Genomic DNA, 21,367 nt, shown 5'->3' on the forward strand with positions numbered 1-21,367 from the left:
CCCACCTCTCTGGTCAGATTGGGAGCTCCCTGAGGGCTCTGTTTCTTCCCCATCAGACTGAAATCAAGGGCCAGGGGTGGGTCAGAATGCAAATTCCCTGAGACCAAGAACTATGACTCCCTCAGCCCAGGTCACAGGGAACCCTCCCAGGACAAGAGGAGGCTCCTCAGCAGAAGCAGGCTTCTGGGAATAAGCTGCATCCACTACCGCAGAGGGGGAGATCCTGGGGCGCAACTGTTATTCCTTCACTCGGGAAGGGCTGCCAAGGCAAATTTACTTAGATGTTCCCACTTGGACTGAGAATCTTTCTGCCCTCCAAAGCCCCCAAACTGGGGCTGAGTGCTCGCTTCTGGAGGGAAAGGACAGCAGCTCAAAAAGATTGCAAACCCCCCACCCAACCAGAGAGACAGGCAGAGTCACGTTCTCTGCATGGGAGAATGGCATTGTATGCCAGGCTGTGTTCTCGCACCCCTATTCCACCCCCACCTCCCATATATTTTCCAACTTGCCCAAAAGACACTGAAGAAAAAGGGTAGGTAGAGTCACCCAATTCAGATCCTGCTCCTCATCCTGTGACCTTGGACATTTAGACACAGCTAAGTGTGCCTTGGACAGGATCTACTTCCCTGCTAAACCCCAATCCATAGTTGATTTTATTTTATTATTATTATTTGTTTGTTTGTTTGTTTATTTATTTATTTTGGTGGTGGTGGGAATCAAACCCAGGGCCTTGTGCATTCGAGGCAAGCACTCTACCAACTGAGCTATGTCCCCAGGCTCTGATTTTGGTTTTGTCCTCGGTTTTGTTTTTGTTGTGATAAGGAGTCTCACTGTGTTGCTCAGGTTGGCTTTGAACTCCTGGGCTCCAGTGATCCTCCTGCCTCAGCCTCCCAAGTAGAGGTGTGTGCCACTGTGCCCGCCTTCACATGTATTTGTTGAATGAACGAATGAATGAATGGATGGATGAATCCCCTGCCTTCTTGTTATCCTAAACCCTGGATCCCCTTTGTGGGGCAAACAATGAGGTAATACGATAGGGAGCTTGCCATTAGCAGAGAACTTTGGTTTTATGATTTTAGGGCTAAGGAACCCTAAATTCAAATCCTGATCAGTAATTTATTCTACAAGCATTTCCTATGTGCCAGGAACTGTGAAAGGTAAGGGAAGCAGAGAACACTCACAAGGCAAGGATTTGTTCCACTTATTCACTTACATATTCCCAGTGTATATAACAATTTGTGGAACATAGTAAGTGCTCAGTGGTATTTATTAAATTAATTAATGAAGTAATTCCATGGAACTGTGATTTCTTTCCATTTATTTATTTATTGGTACTGGGGATTAACCCAGGGGTACTCTACCACTAAACATCCCTAGCCTTTTTAATTTTTCATTTTATTTTGAGACAGGGTCTTGCTAAATTGCTGAGGCTGGCCTCAAACTTGTGATCCTTCTGCCTCAGCCTCCTGAGTTGTTAGGAGGATCCCACCATGTCCAGCTAGATCTGTGATTTCTAAATGTGAGGAATACTAAGATGTTTTCAAAATGCAAAACAGGCCAGGTTTGGTGGCTCACACCTATAATCCCAGCGGCTTAGGAGGATGAGGTAGGAGGATCACAAGTTCAAAGCCAGCCTCAGCAACTTAGCAAGGCTCTGAGCAACTTAGCAAGACCCTGTTTTAAAATAAAACATTAAAAGGGCTGGGGATGCGGCTCAGTGGTTAAGCACCCAAAGCCTGGTACCAAATAAATAAATAAAATAAAAATGCAAAACAAGGGACTATGATGTTGTTTCAGAGAAGGTTTTCCTGAATAAGTGATAAATTAGTTTAATGCATGTAGAGTTTTAAGAGCAAGGTCTGGCAGAGAATACTTGCTCAACACAATTGCTGGATGGATAAATGAATGAATATTTAAGGCCAGACCTGAAGAATGAGGAACTGTCTCAGCAGCCTGTATTAGTCTGCTCAGATGGCTATAACAGAATACCACCATCTGGGAGGCCCAAACAGCAGACATTGATTTTCTCACAGCTCTGGGCTTGAGAACCTAAGATCAAGGTGCCATCTGGGTCAGACTCTGGTGAGGCCTCTCTCCTCTGCTTCTTGGGCTCCTTAGTGCTTCCGTGTCCTCAGAATGAGGTATAGTTGGAGAGGTGGAGAGACCAGGGATGGGGGGCAGAGTGCATGTTCTGGACTCCCTTCTTTTTCTTATAAAGGCACCAGTTCAATCAGACTCGGGCCCTGCCCTTATGACCTCACTTAAACTTTATTTCCTCCCTAGAGGGCGTATGTTTTTTGACACATGCATTTCAAAGAACACAATTCTGTCCATAATATTCCCAGACAGGAAAAATGAAAACCTGCAAGTACAAGAGCACTAATGTAGGAAGAGCCATGCCTTGGACAAGTTCAGAAACAAGACAGAAGGCTCTGATCTTAGAGAGGGGTGGCTGAGACAGTGAGGCTGTGTGGGCCATAAGGAGTGTGGTTCATTCTCGCATGTAAGGGGAACATTGAAAGGTTTTGGATGAAAAGTCAGTAATAGAGCAGTTTTTGGTTTGAAAGATGGCCCTGGCTGCAGCAGGAAGGGGATAGAGACGGGGAGGCAGGTCCAGAGGCTGTGGTGGTAGTCCACACAGGAAGCAATAGTCAGCAGTGGTGGATTCCTATAATCCCAGCAGCTCAGAAGAATGAGACAGCAGGATCGAAGGTTCAATGCCAGCCTCAGCAACTTAGAGAGAACCTGAGCAAATCAGCAAGACCCTGTCTATAAATAAACTATAGCAACAGGCTGGGCTATGGGTAGGGGTAAAGTGTTCAGGGGTTCAATCCTCAGTACCAAAAAAAGAAAGAGAAGTGAAGGTGTGTTACTCAGTGTGGCAGGGTGGCTGGAGGGAATAATGTTGTAAGTGAGGCAGAAGTGACTTAGGAGTTTGAGACTGCCAGAGGGGTCATGGACAGGAGAGAAGCTGGAGAAGATCCCAAGTGACCAATAAGAGAGTTCATGTTCATTACTCTTTGCTTGGGCTCCTCATCAGAAATGTGAGAGGAAAGGGCTGTTGTGAAGATTAAATGAGTCAAGTATATAAAGCACTTTGAACAATGCCTGACACAGTGCTATCATTACTATTATTATTATTGCTGTACAACGCTGGTAACTGCAGATGGTTTGCGCCCCCACCCCACCCCCAATTCTTTACAGTGCTGGAGATCAAACTCAGGGCCTCATGGTGTGCGAGGCAGGTCACTCCACCACTGAACTACATCCCAGCCCTTTTTATTTTTTATTTCGAGTCTGGATCTAGCTAAGTGCCCAAGGCTAGCCCCAAACTGTCATCCTCCTGCCTCAGCCTTTCAAGTAGTTGGAATTATAGGTTTGCACCATCATGTCCAGCTGAGATTATTTGCTTTTGTGCTCATCAAATATTAATTGACTCCACCCATTTTTAAAAAGAATAATAGTTTCTGACTCTGTAAGCCACCCCTGCCAGGTGCGCTGACTGGAACTCAGCCCACTCAGTCTCTGCCGTTTTCTGTCTCTGTTATTTGGAGGTAAGTCTCTAACTTCCCAACTCCTCGGTTTGCTCATTTATAAAATAGGGCAAGAATCCCTGTCGCGAAGAGTCTAAAAAGGATGATTATACCCAGGAAGGCACCGCGGGGACAAATATGGAAAGGCTGTTGATCAGAGGAAGTCCAGAGTTCCGGCTAGGGACGGCCCGACTCTTCTCCTCCGAACCCCAGAGGGCGCTGTGGCCGTCGGCGGCCACGCGCGGCACGGCGGCGGCGCTCTGTCCCTGCCGGAATCTTTCTCCTCCACGTGGGGACGCAGGATGGCGGCCGCAGTGGTGGTGGGTGTGCTCAGATGGGGCGGGGGCTCCGTGGCTCGGCGCCGGGCGGGGTCCCCGAGGCCGGTGGGAGGCAAAGCCGGGGCCAGCGATCGGGCTGCGAAGCTCACTGACACCCCGCTTGTTCGCGCAGGACGAGACGGCGGCGCCCGATGTGCAGCGGCTGCTAGTGCAGTTCCAGGATGAGGGCGGGCAGCTGCTGGGTTCCCCGTTCGACGTGCCCGTGGACATCACTCCCGACAAGCTGCAGCTGGTGTGCAACGCGCTGCTGGCGCAGGTGAGCGGCCCGGCTTCTCCTCCCCAGGGTGGGCCCAGTGGAGGACCAGGAGATCGAGGATCTGGGGTTCAGGGGCCCCTCCGCTAACCAACAGTGGGTGGCCTGCCTTGCGGAGTCCCCACCCGCCTCCCAGTGAGGGCAGAAGGTGGGGCTTTCACCCCTTTCACATCGTGTTCACCTGCGCAGAGGCCGCATTTTGAACGCGTTGGGTGCCAAATCTCCTTGATTCCATGTCACAGTCCCTTAAGAAGGGACATATTAATATCCTCAGGTGATAGATATGGAATTGGAATGCAAGTCTGACAGACTCAAAACCAGTGTTCTTAACCTTTCAATCAGTGTTTATGAAGTGCTGCTCTCTGCTGGGGAGGGGTAGTGCCTAAAAATGCAGCTCTTGGCCCCTACCCCACTTACTAAACCAGACCAGGCAAACAGTCCGCATTTTAAATCCGCTTTTCAGATGCTTCTTACACAGGTATAGACTAGTGGGATGGTTTGGAAGATACCAAATAATGCTATGTGGTGACCCTAACCCTGAATCTTGCTGTTCTTTTTGCAGAACACCAGATAACCTGAATTAGTCATTAGCAATAGGACATTGAACTAATTATTTAGTTCCTCTGAGCCTATTTTTTTAATCCATCAAGTGGGGATAGTAATGTCTGTTTCCCAGGGTAGTTGTGATATGCAGATGATGTGAATGTCCTAAGATTGCTCTTCAAGGATTAAAACATCCTGCCATATGGGGACTGATAGGGGTATCCCAAGCAGAGTGGCTGTAAAGAAGGCAACCTTACCTCCCACCGCTCACTGGGGAGTGTCCAGGGCAGAGGTGGACCCTGTATGTCCTGCATAGTAGAGTTGCCCTTCACCATTGTTTTGCAGGAGGATCCCCTGCCCCTGGCTTTCTTTGTCCATGATGCTGAAATCACCTCCTCGCTGGGGAAGACACTGGAGTCCCAGGCAGTCGAGACAGAGAAGATCCTAGACATCATCTACCAGCCACAGGCCATCTTCAGGGTCCGAGCCGTGACCCGCTGCACCAGCTCCTTGGAGGGCCACAGTGAAGCAGTCATTTCTGTGGCCTTTAGCCCCACAGGAAAGTAAGGATAGCTGTAGAATTGTGGTTGGGGTCTGGGGATGCCGTCTCTAACTGGGGTGGGGAGAGTGCCCCAGAGTTAAGATTGATGTTGCCTACCATAGACTTGAGCTGTGCACCCAGTTTGCAAGAAAGGGACTTCCCTATTGAGGTCTGTTTTCCAAGGGCTAAGGATACCTGCCTTGGAAGAGTCTTTCATGGACTTGATGTCAGAGCATGGGAGCTTTAGGTTCATCCCTTCTGAGCTGTGTGACTTGAATGAGTCACTTCACCTTTCTGAATTCATTTATTTCCCATGAAACTGGGATTCATTTCTTCTCAGAGCCCTCTGAGGATATGAAAAGCTTCCAAAGCTAGTTACAGCCAGGTGTAATGGCTCATGCCTTTAATCCTAGCAATGTTGGAGGCTGAGGCAGGAAAATTGCACGTTCACAGCCAGCCTCAGCAACTGAGACACTGCTCAACATTTTAAAAAGGGCTTGGAATGTAGCTCAGTAGTAGAATGCTCACCTAGCACGCTGAATGCCCTGGGTTTGACCCCAGCACTGAAAAGGGGGAAAGAATGAGCAGGTTATCACTGTGGTCCTTCCTATCAGGAAGGAGGTGAAGTGGCCTCCTGGGGTCTTCTCCCAAATGGCATCATTGCCATATTTCTCCTCCTCAGGGAGAGGAAGGAGTCCTATCCCAGATTTTGTTCACAGATGGTTGGATAGGCAACAGGAATGCACATGTGCAGCATCTGGGGTGCACTGCCACAGTCAAGGGGCCTCTTCTCTTCCCCAGGTACTTGGCCAGTGGCTCCGGAGACACCACTGTGCGCTTCTGGGATCTCAGCACAGAGACACCACATTTCACATGCAAGGGTCAGTATGTATGTAGCCACTTGAGGTCTTAAGGTGGCTGAATTGCCCAGCTCTTTTTAGTTTGTGGGGAAGCTCAGAGTCAGTTCTAACCCCCTACCATCCAATATCTGGTTCTCTATTCCTAGATAGAGACTGTGTCCTTGAGACTAGCCAGCCACTTAAAACAGGTAGAGACTGGACCAAAATCAACATGGCCTTGTGGAGAGGAGCTGACCCCTTAGCAAGGAGAGCCTGGCTTAAATCCAACCTCTGCCATAGTTGTTCTTAGACTTTAGCATACATCAGAATCACCTCCAGGGCTTGTCGAAATGCAGATTGCTGAGTTTTTGTTTTGGTAGATCTGGGGTAAGGCCTGTGAATTTGCATTTCCAACAAGTTCCAGATGATGCTGATGGTGCTAGTCTGGGAACCACACTAGGAGAGTGAGTGCTGTACCATATACTAGGATGATTTTATATGTTATATGCTAGGAATATACTGGGATGATTTTATATGTTGCAGGTCATGCTGCATGCCTAAGCTTCTGTCTTCACATCTGGAAAAGGATAATTCTTGTCTTGCTCCCTATATTAGAATTAAAAGGAATGTTGTGTGTGGAAACCCTTTATACCACGTGTCCCATAAGGAATTATTAGAAAGTTCTCCCTCAGCCTAGGATCCTCGTCTCCCCTTTTCTTGGCATTCGTTTTTTTGGCAGTTGGTTTAGGAGTGCTTGCAATGTGCCGTGCATTGTTAGGCACTGAGGATGAAGATGGATGTGGGCCCTCCTTTCTCTCTCCCTTGCTTTCTTAGGACACAGACACTGGGTCCTTAGCATATCCTGGTCCCCAGATGGCAAGAAACTAGCCTCAGGCTGCAAGAATGGCCAGGTAGGTGGTGTCAAGATAACTAAGCAGCCAGGTGTGGTGAGGTAGTCCACACCTGTAATCCTAGCAGCTTTGGGAGACTGAGGCAGAAGTATCACAAGTTCAAGGCCAGCCTCAGCAACTTAGTGAGATCTTGCCTCAAAAAACAAAAAGGGCTGGGGATGTACCTCAGTAGTAAAGCACCCCTGGGTTAAATTTCCAGTACAAAAACAAAAAACCAAAAACTAAGGACTTAGGGCCAGTTCAGAATAGGGTCCTGGGATCTTCAGGAAGGGTTAGGTGTAGGGGTAGTAGGTAACCAGGAGACCTTTGGGATAGGTTGGAGAGGATTATTCAGTGAGTTTCTGTTCTTCAGATTCTCCTCTGGGACCCAAGCACAGGGAAGCAGGTGGGCAGGACCCTTGCCGGCCACAGCAAGTGGATTACGGGCTTGAGCTGGGAGCCCCTCCATGCGTAAGTGACACTAACTGAACTTAGCCAGGATCAAAGCTGCCCCCTTTCCTGTTTGATGCAGAGACACTTTCCTGAAGGGTGTGATGGGCATCTGGACGTCAGTAACAGCTTGACAGGGGGTGGGGCCTCTAGATCTAGACCCACCCTGCCACTTGCAGGGAGGCTGCTCATGGTTGGGCTTGGGAACTGTCTTGCAGAGCAGCCAGGTCTTGGGGTCAGGAAGCTATCAGGAGATTGTCCCTGGCCTTTGAGTTGGGAATGGGAGGTGCTGTGGGCCGAACGGCATTGCCAGGTCAGAAATAAGAGCACATTTCCCTTCCCCTTGGCAGGAACCCTGAGTGCCGCTACGTGGCCAGCAGCTCCAAGGATGGCAGTGTGCGGGTCTGGGACACAACTGCAGGCCGCTGTGAGCAAATCCTTACCGGGCACACGCAGTCAGTCACCTGTCTCCGGTGGGGAGGAGATGGGCTTCTGTACTCTGCTTCCCAGGACCGTACCATCAAAGTCTGGATGGCCCATGATGTAAGAACTGGGAGGGTACAGAAGCCATTCTGGCAAATTTGGGGGCACACAGTGCTGGAACTGGGAGCACACTTGGCCTCAGCAAGTCCAGTGTTTCCCGAATGTGCTGAGAGTCCAGTCAGAAGGGTGCTGCTGCAACAAGGGGCTCTGAGGTTGGTGCTGCTTTATTATGGGGATTCCAGCACCTCCTTTCCCTCCAGTATCCTAGTCTAGCTCTGGAAAGTCCTGCTGTGGGAAGCCTGGTTAGCTTTTTAAAACCTACCATATCCCAAAGCTGTTTGACTGGAGCCCTTTTATTCTGGTGGACTTCTCTTCCATGAAACAGGCCAGTCCTCTCATTTCATATATAAACAGAAACTTGAGCCCATGGGTGGTTTGATTAAGATCATAGTGAATGGGTGCTGAAGTCTCAGGGTCCTGGTTCGTATCCCATGCTGGTCTCCTGGGGCTGATCTTCCAAGATGGAAGTGGGTTATATGTGTGTTTGATCCATCTCCCTCCACCCTAGGGTGTGCTGTGCCGGACTCTTCAAGGCCATGGCCACTGGGTGAATACCATGGCACTTAGCACCGACTATGCGCACAGGAGCCTTTGAGCCTGCCGAGGCCACGGTTAATGCCCAAGACCTGTAGGGGTCCTGTGAGTGAGAGGAGGAGGGGAGAGGGCTGCCGGAGGAGGAGCCAGTTCTCCAACATCATGGGGATGTTGCTTTTTGTATTGGATTTTCTAATCAGCCTTATTCCCCATCTTCTTTCTCCTGTGGTACCTGGACACAGTGCAGGAGCTGAAGGAAAGGGCCCTAAGCCAGTACAACCTCGTGCGGGTGAGTGTGTGCCAGCCACGTGCTTCCCCAGCTCTGTGTATTTTTCTCAGCTGGTCACTGAAACACTCTTCGTCAGACACTTGGACCTCTGTTCCCTTCTAGTCTCTTCTAGCTCCAGTTCTCAGAGTACCTATTCTGAAAAGTTGTTTTTTGTTTATTTGTTTGAGACAAGGGCTCGCCAGGTTGCACAGGCCGGCTTTGAATTTGCAATCCTCCTGCTTCAGTCTCCCTTCTGGATAGCTGGGAATAGACCTGCACCACTGAAAACCTGTTCTTAATAATCCTCATTTGTGATCCTTAAATCTTAAATGCACTGGGGATCATTTTATTTTGTGAGTGTGTGTGTATAAGGGCCACATTCACATGGTCTAAGGTTCAAAGTTCATAAAAAGGTATACTGTGAAACATCACTCATCTCTTGCACAGCCAACCATTCCTTATGGAAGCATCCAGTGCTACCAATGTCTTGCATTTGATTTTGATTTTTATACACACACACACACACACAAACACACACACATATGTATATTTATATATATATTTAGTTGTATGTGGACAAATACCTTCATGTGGTGCTAAGAATCGAACCCAGTGCCTCACACTGCGAGGCAAGTGCTCTACCACTGAGCCACAAACCCAGCCCGTTCCTTTTTTTTAATATACCAATCTGTACCTGCTTTGTCATACAATTTTGTATCATAGAAATGATTCCGTGAACATACAGGATTTCATTTTCCTTTTGGGTGAATTGACTTGCCTGGAGTCATGTGTGAACAAGTAGCCTCATTTCTCCTAGTTAGCCCTAGCCTGTGTCCCTGGTGTGTGCGGTCAGTGTCTGACCATATCCAATATGATGTACTTTCTGCCCCTCCTCCCCAGGGCCAGGGCCCAGAGAGGCTGGTGTCTGGCTCAGACGACTTCACCTTATTCCTGTGGTCCCCAGCAGAGGACAAGAAGCCCCTTGCACGGATGACGGGACACCAAGCCCTCATCAACCAGGTGCTCTTTTCTCCTGACTCCCGCATTTGGCCAGTGCCTCCTTCGACAAGTCCATCAAGCTGTGGGACGGCAGGACTGGCAGGTGAGTTGGGGCAGTGTGCCTCTGGATGCAGTGGCTATAGAAGGCGCTTGATGTTGCCTCAGCAATTGTCTAGATTTCTGTGTTTCTTCCTCTTTTTCAGTATTGTTACAAGGATCAGTGAGATAGTATATTTGGGACCAGCACTAAGTGGGCACTAAAAATGCTAGATCCCTTCACATCAAAGTAAAGAAATAACCTTAGAGCTTGCCAGAGGGCCAGGGGTGTGGCAGCCCTCGAGAAAGTGGAACCCGAGGTAGGGCTGTGGTGCAGTCGTTACGTTGCCCACAAAGTGTGATCCCTGGGCCAGTGGCATTATCGTCTCCCGGGAGCATAATGGAAAATGCAGACTCATCAGGTGATACTGCTACCAGTTAAAAGTGTCAGAAGCCCTAGTGTAAGGGGTTATAATGACTTGGGGTTAACTAGGTCAGAGGCAAGGCAAAGACATGCATCAGGGACAGGAAAAAGGGGAACCCTTGTTGGGGCCGAAGGGAAACTGAGTGTCAGTTATTGTGTATTTTCACACAGCAGCTCTGTGTAATAAGTTGTTTAATTCCTTTTTCAAATAAAGAAACTGAGTCTCAGGCCTAATGGCTTGTCCAAACTGTCACAGATAGACTATATTGATTTGAAAGTTCCAGGTGGGCCTGGCCCACAGTTACTCCAGGCCACCTGTCAGCGAGCAGCTGCTATGCTGGGGGATGTCAGGCAGATGGGCTAGGCAGGTGGCCACATTGGATTCTAAGGCACGCGGAGCCATGCAGGTAGGAAGCCTGGCACCAGACACCCCAGAGCAATTCATTTAGGGAAGTTTTACAAAATAGTAATGACTGGCAATGATTAAAATGGTCTGGCACGGAGGCCAGGCAGCACAGTTCTGTAAAAATTCCCAGGTAATTTTAGCAGACAGCAAGGCTGAGAACCACTGCTGTGGGAATGGGGGACACTTCATACCTGTTTCATAATCTCCATCATTATCCTCCCCTGGCCCAGGTACCTGGCTTCCCTGCGTGGCCATGTGGCTGCTGTTTATCAGATTGCATGGTCAGCTGACAGCCGCCTGCTGGTCAGTGGTAGCAGTGACAGCACCCTGAAGGTGTGGGACGTGAAGGCCCAGAAGCTGGCCACAGACCTGCCAGGCCATGCTGATGAGGTGGGCTGCCACTGCGGGCAGGAGGGGGCTGGGATTGCACCCTGGCCCTTCTCCCCTCACCGTTCCACTGTCCTTCCCCTCCTCCTCTTCATGTTTAGGTTTATGCTGTTGACTGGAGTCCAGATGGCCAGAGAGTGGCAAGTGGCGGGAAGGACAAGTGCCTCCGGATGTGAGTGTGGGGAGGTGGTGGTTGAGGTGTTCCTCTTACCCTTGAGTGGGTTGGTCCCTCTTTGCATTCTTTCCCTTGTGGCATGGCATTCTCAGGGACCATCCTGGTACTCAGAGTTTGCGGTGGTGTGTGAAGCCAGGTCCTCAGTGGGCACGAGGAGGGCTGCAGGAGTTAGGGAATTTGTGAGGCCCTGACAGCACTCAGGCTGCTCTCTAGCAGTGTGTGCAGGTCGCCAGCACAAGGCACTCAATCTTTGTTAGAGTCCTGAGACCTGAGTGCAGATCCTGGTTCTGCTTTTTGGTGTGAAATCACAGGAAACTTAATCTGGCTCTTGGGAATTTTTGAACCTTCATAGAGGATCACTGAGGAGGGCAAACACACTCTGACACTGAAGCACTTGCAAAGGATTGTCACTGGTAGTGGGCATCAGAGTCCAGGTCCCAGGTGGAGTCCTGGCTGAGGCAGGCAGGGAACACATAGCCTGGGTTTGCATGGCTAAAGCAGGTACAGTGCCAGGTTTTGATGACTCTCAGGTCATCAAAAGATCATCCCGGGTTGGGGTTGTGATTCATGGGCTGGGATTGTGGTTCAGTGGTAGAGCGCTCGCCTCGCACATGCAAGGTCCTGGGTTCGATCCTCAGCACCACATACAAAGTTAAAAAAAAAAAAAAAAAATCATCCCCCACAGTGGGCTCCTGAGATTGTACAGAGGCATCCCAGCCTGATTCCTTCTCTTCCCCACAGATGGAGGAGATGAAGTCTCACAGTTCTGACTCCCACCTGAACTTGGCTTCTTCTGCCTGCTGCCCGCCCTGCCAGAAAACAAAGACCAGGATGGGAGTGCACACCCCCTCCTCACCAGCAGAGGCCTCCTGTCCTTGACAGACCCTGGTGGGGTCTCCCCACGGGTCCTTTGCCTGCTCTGGGCACTCTTCGGTCCCTTGCTGGTGCTGGCAGCAGTGGGGAGGCCAGGCTGTATGTGAGGCCTCCGTTGTCGCCCCTGCCTCCTTTTCCAAGTATCAGCTATGTTCAGGGTCAGACCCCAGGTTCTATGGCCAAATAAATAATTTATATATTGTGTGTTCAGGTTACAGTTCCTTGTCCTAGAATCCTAGGGCTCAGCCGTGCACCGTGCTAAATCTCTTTGACCCCCTTCCTTGTTCTGGGTGATAGCAAAACCATTCTGACCAGGAATTGCCCTTCCTCTCCCCCATGCATAAGGGAGAGGCCAGTGTGACCTTGGCCAGAGGACAGGTTAAAGCCGTGCTGTCCATGGCAGGCACTGGCCACATGTGTCTGTGTGCACTGGCCAGAGTAGAGTACAGCTAGAAAGCAGATGCCTCTTGCTTCTCCCACAGCACACTTGGCCCTGCTAGGTGCTGAGCTCTGTGCTACAGAAGGCCATGGGCAAGCGAGAGGACTCCCCCTCTGACAGGGTGGCAGTGGGGCCATACTGAGAACACTCTTAACATTTGTGGGCATGGGTGTTAGGATGACTCTGCCCTGTGAGAACCTTCAAATATGAAAGGAATCCTCACCAAGACCTCCTTAGGCCCTTGACCAAGACCTTGCCCTGCATGCATCCCGTCTCCATTTCTAATACCTCATTCCACCCCACCCCTGCCCCAGCCCTGCCTGTGCTTTTGAGACTGCACAGCACCTAACTGGATCTCAGCCTACACCTTGCACATCTCTCCCTCGGCATGAGGGCAGAAAGAGCTGCCAGTTGCTGCGCTCCTTCCCGGTGCAGGCACTTGTTCTGCTGTGCTCCAAGTAATCCTGCACCTGTATCTGAAAGGTTCTCTCTTCCTCATTCTTTTAATGAGCTATCGAGTCCGGGAAGCTTATAGGATTTGCCCTTGCCCTCACATCAAATAAGGGGAAGAGCCATGGTTCATCAGACCCTGCTCCAAAGCCGGTATTCTTTGCACTGTGTCCCTCCAGAGCTCAAATCTAGCACATGGTCCATGGGCTGCCACTGCACCTGTCCAGGGTCACTCTCTCTGTGAAGATGTTTTAGTCTTTGAGTGCCAGTCCTCCCTCCTCCCCCACCACAGGCAGTGGCAGAACCAAACCGAAAGGGATGGTGGTCCTGTTTTCCACGCCCCACCCCCAACCTATCTGGATTCTTAGTCCTAGCAAAAGCTTGGGTGGCAGCTAGCCCAGCTGAGGCTATCTGCAGCATGAAGAAAAACTTAGGGGTGCTGGATGACCTGCAGTTCTTTAATGAGGAATCTGGACCCAGCCCAGATCTGGGGAAGGAGGGAGCCTAGCAGCTGTGGGCAGTGGCTGAGCCTGGCCTGGCTTAGCTCGGCCTGAGATGTCTCCAGGTGAATGGGGCTCCCCTAGGCTTGGCCGTGGCCCAGGGGTAGGGTTCCAGTACCACTGCCTCCAGGCCCTGGCCGGCAGGGTAGTCAGTGGTTCTCTGGCATGGTGATGGTGGTACGGTACATCTCATGGTCTGGTTCCTGAGGGCCCTGGGCTGAGGCTGATCCCCAGGGAGGGAGGGGTGTCCGGGGCCCTCTACTAGTAGGGAAATAGGTATTCCAAATCCTCCAGCCTCCGCATGTCCTCCAGCCCAATGGACACAGTTCTCCGCTGGGGTTCCTTGCGCTGCACAGTGATCTGGATGGGATTGTTCTCAGGAAAGCTGTTAAAGTCACTGGCCACAGTTGCAAACTAAAGTGAAACAAGAAAGTCCCTCAGATTCCTTCCCAGACCCGAGCCTGGCTTCCTCTCCCTTTGGCTTCCTCTCTCTGCTCCCTCTTTGCCTGCTAAGTGTGATCTTAGCCTCATCCAACCCAGTCACAACATACAACACAGGTCCAAAGAGGTGTGACACCAAGGTGTACCTCCCCAGCTGTGGACTGTCTGTTCCACCTCTGGACCCATGCCCACTCCAGGCCTTCCCTCTCCTTCCTGCAGTTCCTGGACTAAGTTAAGGAATCCAAAAGCCAAAGGCTTTGGAAAAGGAACATTGTGGTGAATGCATTCATTTGCATTCCTAGCAGGCTTAATCCTGACAGCTCCCAGAAGAACACTCTGGCATTGTTTTCAAGGCAGAAGAAAAACTAGCAAGGACATTGGGGGGTGGGGGTGGGGGCCCAGCCTCCACAGCCCTGGTTCCAGCCCCCAGGCCCGTCTTCCCAGGGCTCACTTTGTAGGGCTTGCACCATTTCCCCACCCCAGCCGTGTTGGCTGCACGGACGGTGAGGCAGTAACTCGTGTTAGGCTTCAGCTCCATCAGCTTGACAGTGGTGCCCAAGATCTTATTGAAGATCCAGGGACGATTCTTTGCCTTGGGTGGCTCATCGTCTTTTTTCTTGCTCACCTCCTGTAACAGGACCTGGTAGAAACTGACCTGCTGCTTGCCCAAAGTATAGGTCCAGGAAATCTAGGGGAAAGAAAACCCGAAGCTCCCTTAGACCTGGCCTGAGCTTCCGTGGACCAGAAGTCTTCTTCCCATCCCCGGTTCCTGCTGGAGTTCAGGCAGGTCTGAAGGAAGCTGTGAGGCACACAACACTGCATGTGGCCCTACAGCATGGGCCACTCTCCCTGGGCAGCCTCACCCACTTTATTCCATATTTCTAGACTGTCTGTGTGAGTTGAGAGATACCTCAGAAATCATCTTGTCCACCTCATGCATTGCAGGTGGCATTACAGATCCAGAGATGGCAAGTTACTGGCCCATGGTCACATAGTAATTAAATGACAGCCAAGGTTCAAACCCATACATTTCACTACAACAATGGTTGCTAAGCCTAGGTTGGCATCTCATGGAGTTTTGCTAACACTGCACGTTCCAGAGCCTGCTGTCTCCTTTCTAGTCTCCCATTTCCAATTTCTTCATCTAGGCCAGTGGTTCTTAAACTTAGGTGTGCGTAGGACAACATAGGACACGGTCCAAAGAGGTGTGACACCAAGGTGTACATCCCCAGCTGTGGACTGTCTGTTCCACCCCTGGAGGACTTATTAAACTGGAGGACTTATTAAGACAGACTGCTGGCCTTCATCCCCACTGTTACTGGTTCAGTAGGCCACACTGGTTCTGATTCAAGGGAAGATGAGAATTTAAATTTCTGTCAAATCACCGTGTGAGGCTGGGGCTAGCCACACTTTGGCAAACGCTGCTGTAGGCCATGAGGCTTCCAGACTTATTTTCTAAATTGCTTACAGAAAAATATATAAACTAGCCTAATGTTGGAGAACCTCCAGAAAATGAGCCCATGCTCATTTCCCCCACCGTTGCACTCCATTTTTCCTGCACACTCCAGGACAGTGCTGCTCGGCTTGTGGTCTGTGAACTGCAGCATCAGCATCGCCTGGGATTTGTCAGCGGTGCAGAGTCCCAGGCCCCTCCCAGCCCCTGTAGGGATGAGACCAGAATCTTGGTTTTGATAAGTTGATAGTGCTCTGTAGGAACACCCATGAGAAGCCCTGACTTAGGAGCTGGGATCAACGAAAGCAGCTGCCCATTCCTCCCATATTTTCCCACCTGCAGCGTTTGCTTGGGTTAGTCCCTCTGTGGAATGCCTCTTCTCCACCTCAAGCTCTACCTCCCAGCCCGAGTGTTACCAAAAGCCACCAAGCTTATTCCTGCAGCTGGAAGTAATGTTTCTTTCCCTCTGAATTTCTGGTGGCACTTGATCTGAATCTTCCCTACAGTCCTGAGCCCCTTCTGCCTTTCACTGAAGTTCTATACAGACAAGCCCCTCCCTTGCTCCCTAAACCATGAACTTGAGGTCAGGACACAGGTGGTAGGCAGCTTCCCAATCCACATGGAGCTGAACTCAGCACCAACATAGCAAGCCTCTGCCACAGGCATGGACTCAGAGAACGTACCACGGCTGTGGAATCGCTGACCGTGTGTTCACAGATGAAAGGGGCCTCCGGCAGGTTCATGATCACAGAGGATTCCGAACATGTTGAGGAGGTGTCTGTGTCCAGTGCGGGGTTGTCAAGGTCCAACAGGCCGCCAGGAGCCATTTGAGTCTTAGATGCATGGGGGCAGAGGGCCAGGTCCCCCTTTTCTGGGTTCTTGACCAGTGAGGAAAAGCTGAGTTTGTTCAGCTCACCCTCCAGCATTCCTGCAAAGAAGCTGCTGTTGGGCTGGGTCACAGCCAGTTTGACGGGGTTCAAGGAACTGGATGAGATGGGGGTTATGCTGGTGTCATCAGAGCTGTATTCAGATTCTTCCATTGTCAGAGGCTTCCTAGAGCAAGAGGGAGACAGGTGATCAGATGAAGGAAGCCAGCGCATCCAGCTTGAGGGCCTGCCTTACCAACATCCCAGCTACTTCTGAACACCTGGGAATACCCTCTCTGCAGCAGTGCGCCAGATCCAGTTTCTTTCACTAAAAATGTCTGGCCCCCATTTGGGATGCAATAGGGAAAGCTGCATCTTTAATAAGACCTTTAGCTCGGTACACTCAGGCACACCTGTAATAGCAGCCACTCTGGAGGCTGAGGCAGGAGAATTGCAAATTCAAGGCCAACCTCAGTAACTTAGTGAGCACCCCCATCTCAAAATAACAGGATTGAGGATATAGCTCAGTGTTTAAGTGCCCCTGAGTTTAATCCCTAGACTGAAAGAAACAAAAAAAGATATTTAGAGGATTCTCATACAGGTGTTGTGAAAACCACAATTTGAGAAACTGCTAAAACTTGAAGTCCTCCCTTCAAAGTGAGGACAAGAACCCCAGGGAATGACGACAGCGATCTACTGGAGTGGGGAAAAAAATCCACAAATATCTAATAAAAAATAGAGTTTTGGTGGGTGTAGTGGCACAGGCCTGCAATCCCAGTGGCTTGGGAGGCTAAGGCAGGAAGATCACAAGTTCAAAGCCAGCCTCAGCAACATAGTGAAGCCTTGAGCAATTTAGCGAGACCCTGTGTCAAATTTAAAAATAAGCTGGGCGTGGTGGCATATGCCTGTGATCCCAATTCTCTAAAGAAAACACAAAATAAGGCTGGGGATGTGGCTCAGTAGTCGAGTACCCCTGAGTTCAATCCCTGGTACTCCTCCCAAAAAAGGAGGAAAAATAATAATTAAAAGTAAAATGGGGGGGTGCTGGGGATGTGGCTCAAGCGGTAGCGCGCTCGCCTGGCACGCGTGCGGCCCGGGTTCGATCCTCAGCACCACATACAAACAAAGATGTTGTGTCTGCCGATAACTAAAAAAATAAATAAAATATTAAAAAAAGAAAAAGATTACAGATCAGGGCTGAGAGTATAGCTTAGTCAGTAGAGTGCTTATTTAAAAAACAAAAAAAAAGTAAAATGGGCTAGGAAGGTGAATCAGTGGTTAAACACCCCTGAATTCAATCCCTGGTACCAAAAAAAAAAAAAAAAAAAAAAAAAAAAAAGTTTTACTAGTATTTATCTAATATTGTTTAATACTCAAAGTAATTTACATTTAGTAACATCTAATGATATTTATCATGTAAAATTAAGTCTAGATTATGTTCAATACACATTGAGTGAATGCTCAAAAGTGTTTTCTATTCTGATTTTTTTTTTAAATTACGGAGTATTGCTGTGTACAGTGGTGCACACCTGTAAACTCAGCAACTTAGGAGGCTGAGGCAGGAGAATCACAAGTTCAAAGCCAACCTCAGCAACTTAGCAAGACCCCGAATAACTTAGCCAGATCCTGTCTCAAAATAAAAAGAGCAGATGATATAGCTCAGTGGTAAATTACCCCTAGGATCAATACTCAGTATCAGAAAAAGAAAAAGGAATATTTTAGATATATACAATAAATAACATATTGAACTTTTATTTACCCCTCACCCAGCCTTAGAAATAAAACCTACAGCATTTTGCCTTGTCTATAGCTCAGTGGTAGAGTGCTCCCATGTTATAAGGTCCTGGGTTTGATCCCTAGCACCACAATAAACAAATAAAACTATCAGAATTATTAAAGCCCCCAGATGCTTCCCCCTTACCACATTCATATTCCCACTCAGACATAACTTGTGGAGTACATTTTAAAAGTTTTCTATTATTTACTACATGCCTTTATGGGTCTATCACATATAGATATTATCCCTCAGCAAGATCTATTAATTTTCATGTTTTTCAGCTTTATGTAGATTAAACATATTATTCAGAACATATCTGCAGCTTTTTTTTCACTCAATGTTCTGTTTTGATTCATGTCTTTTGATACAGCAGCTCCGCTTCAGTCATTTTAACTTTTATGGTTTTCCATAACATGGACATTTGTATCATTGACAGTTTTTTGCTATTACTAAACAACCAACTTTATATATGATTCAGTTTTCTACTAAAAAGGGCACCAATCCAAAAACTGGCTTTCAAATTTTTTTTTACCTTAACCCAAAGTAAAAAAAATACATATTACATGGCCACTTAGTATACATACACATAACTAAAACATTTCACAGAGCAGTACTTACTCCATGTGTGATGTGCTCTGGAATCCCTGGTTGCATTTGAATTCATTTTTATCATACTGGTCTCCACCAACTAGAATGACTTCCGGAGCTGTTAATGGGTCATAACTCACAGTTTGTGTCCTTGACTCCAGGTCAGTCTCCTACTTGATGGAGATTGATTGGCCATATTTTTCCTCCCAGAGCTCCAATTTATCAAACTCCTGAGAAATTGTGATTAGGCCAATACCTCACCCTTTCTATTTTTTTTTTCAATGAATTTTTCCCTTCTTTTTTTTTTTTTAAGAGAGAGAGAGAATTTTTTAATATTTATTTTTCAGTTATTGGCGGACACAGCATCTTTGTTTGTATGTGGTGCTGAGGATCGAACCCGGCCTGCAAGCATGCCAGGTGAGCGCGATACCACTTGAGCCACATCCCCAGCCCCACCCTTTCTATTTCTTGATAAACATTTGGAATAAGTGATTTCCCCAACAAGGTAGGCTGAAGAGTCTAGATACCAATATCATTTATACTTCAGATTGTCCTAATATGTATTTCAGATTCATTTACTGGAAATGCTGGTGGTAACATGAGCAGAGAAGGCCCACATGACCATGTCATGCTGGATGTGTCGTCTTTTCACAACAGTCCAGCTGGATGGGTGTTAGCCCCATTTTACATTTGAGAGCCCAAGTGTCTCTGATATTAATGAACTTATCTGAAGCCATTTATCTAAGTTGTAGAGTTTGGATTTCAATTCAAGCTCCTTGTCCAAGACCTTTTTTCATTACACCATTAATTTTCTCCAAGCATTGGGTACTTTAACCAGATCTTACTTACAGAACCTTAGGTAATGGACACCGCATCCCTCCCATAGCATCAAGATGAACTACATAGTATGTGCAAATTGAAGTATGGAGCCCCTCGTCCAAAAAATTACTAAGGATTTTTAGATAGTGACAGCAAAGCATTGAACTAAGTACAACCCTCTTCTGAAGTGGGGCTGCATGTGACTTGATAGGTCATATCCATGAAACTGCCTTACATACAGTTCCTTTAGCCCACATCACCCTGCGCCAACACCCCTTCCCTGGAGATTCTGCTCAAATACCACTTTCTCCAAGAAGCCTCCCTTCTCTGCACTGTCTCCCAAGAGGGTGATACCTTTGGTTCCTCTAGGTGTCCTGTCCTAGCACCAGACAGTGCTGTATCATTCTCATTATTGTCTGAGGCTCCTGCACTCTCCCCACCCTGCCACATACCAAGTTAGCTGCTTCTTGAATGCAGGGAATTCTGCTCTACATTCCCAGAACTTAATATGGGCCAGACATCCTGCCCGCAGAAAGAGTTTTGTGGCATGAAGTAGAGGAAAATCTGACCCTGAGAGTAATAGTGAACCTCAATGGAAGGAAGGAAGGCTATGGGGAGTATCATCAGGCAGATGGAGGCATCAGAGAGGGAAGATTAGGCCATAGGGTGCATGCAGGGTCGGGGGTGGGGGGTGGTAAGGACTCTATCCAAACAAAGCAGGATGAGAAGGACCATCAACAAAACTCTTGTCTAATCCAGGAAGGCCTCATGGAGGGGGCAGCCCACATGCTCTGAGAACAGACCTGGGGGCAGAGGCTCACACAGACAGGTCCAACCTGCACACATGCTCTTCCCTGAGAGTCCAAGGAGGGTTGAGACAGGTCAAGGAAGTCAGGTTTCTTCATGTCTCTCTTCCCATCCGCAGCTCCAGCCTTAGAAAGAAGGGAAGGGCCGGGCACGGTGGCGCACACCTGTAATCCTAGTGGCTCAGGAGACTGAGGCAGGAGGATTGAGAGTTCAAAGCCAGCCTCAGCAACTTGGTGAGGCCCTAAGCAACTCAGCACGACCCTGTCTCTAAATAAAATACAAAAAAAGGGCTGGGGATATGGCTCAGTGATTAAGTGTCCCTGGGTTAAATCCCCAGGACCAAAAAAAAAAAAGAAGAAGGGAGGACCAGACTGGTATCTTACGTGAGATTGTTATCTGACTCCAAGAAGTTAGCCAAACTGCCTTTTGAAGAAAGTGGGAGTCCTTTGGTAGCAACAGCCCTGTTCATAAAATTGGGGTTTGGAAAAGGCTTCGGTAGTTGATCGAGCGCATTCATCACGTTGAGGTTTTCCTTCTTCAGTAGGGCTTCCTCCCCATCCCCCACTTTAAAAAGTGTCTCTGATGCCATCTGGTTTGGGGGAACCACAGCCATCAGTATGCAGGATAGCCCAGCTAATAGGAAGTAGAGAGAAACTGGAGGACAGTAGGCCCACCCTTAGTTTGAGTGGGATGGGGCTGCAGTGAGCTGACTTCACAATCATCACGGAGTGTAACAATTAGGGGCCAGCCTTGCCCTTGATCTGAGGCTCTCACTACAGCTGGCCAGACCTAGAGCCTGCGTCAGGAGTGGGGTAGTTAGGAACAGAGCTCTCTAACACACTGTAGTCACAGTAGCCCTGGCCTCTGAGAACCTCAATGTGTTTAACACCTGTGCCTTTCAGAGCTGCTGTGGAAGGAGAAAAAGGATGGTGAGAGAAAGGCACCTGGGCACAGGAGGAGGCAGCACCCAGGAGGGCCACCAGGGTGGGAGACTTTGCCTATAGGTGCTGAGGCCCAATCTATATCCTGACACATAGGCCAAGCAGGATGTTGCATAGGCACAAGGAAAGCCCAGGTGCTTTCTAAGGGCTTAGAACTCACCCATAACCTGGTTTTACTGCCAGAAGTCCAAATGTGCTACACCCTCACTTTCAAGTGACTTTGCGTTGAGTGACAATGGTAGCAGAGGGATTCC

The 21,367-nt window shown here is 48.8% G+C and overlaps 1 protein-coding gene and 1 pseudogene across 1 annotated transcript; one reads left to right on the forward strand and one right to left on the reverse strand.

The window, feature by feature from the left end:
• Positions 1 to 3,815: 3,815 nt before the first annotated feature.
• LOC139702328 (notchless protein homolog 1-like) lies at positions 3,816 to 12,236 on the forward strand (annotated as a pseudogene).
• Positions 12,237 to 13,682: 1,446 nt separating this feature from the next.
• Positions 13,683 to 20,761, reverse strand: LOC139702530 (fibronectin type III domain-containing protein 8-like). The gene is made up of 4 exons (XM_071603911.1): positions 20,556 to 20,761; positions 15,999 to 16,368; positions 14,314 to 14,550; positions 13,683 to 13,835 (listed from the first exon to the last, which is right to left on the reverse strand). Exons 1-4 carry the CDS (start codon positions 20,759 to 20,761, stop codon positions 13,683 to 13,685), a joined length of 966 nt encoding a protein of 321 aa, XP_071460012.1.
• Positions 20,762 to 21,367: the final 606 nt, after the last annotated feature.

Source organism: Marmota flaviventris, chromosome 17 (assembly GCF_047511675.1).
Source record: "Marmota flaviventris isolate mMarFla1 chromosome 17, mMarFla1.hap1, whole genome shotgun sequence".
Lineage (NCBI taxonomy): Eukaryota > Metazoa > Chordata > Mammalia > Rodentia > Sciuridae > Marmota > Marmota flaviventris.

What these genes read in the sequence shown, in the direction of transcription:
- LOC139702530 (XM_071603911.1), bottom strand. Translation starts at nt 20,761, where the DNA reads ATGGCATCAGAGACACTTTTTAAAGTGGGGGATGGGGAGGAAGCCCTA. An exon ending in GAGTCAGATAACAATCTCAC is followed by an intron (nt 16,369 to 20,555) that starts GTAAGATACCAG and finishes CTCTTGCTCTAG; the next exon opens with GAAGCCTCTGACAATGGAAG. An exon ending in TCAGCGATTCCACAGCCGTG is followed by an intron (nt 14,551 to 15,998) that starts GTACGTTCTCTG and finishes TCTTTCCCCTAG; the next exon opens with ATTTCCTGGACCTATACTTT.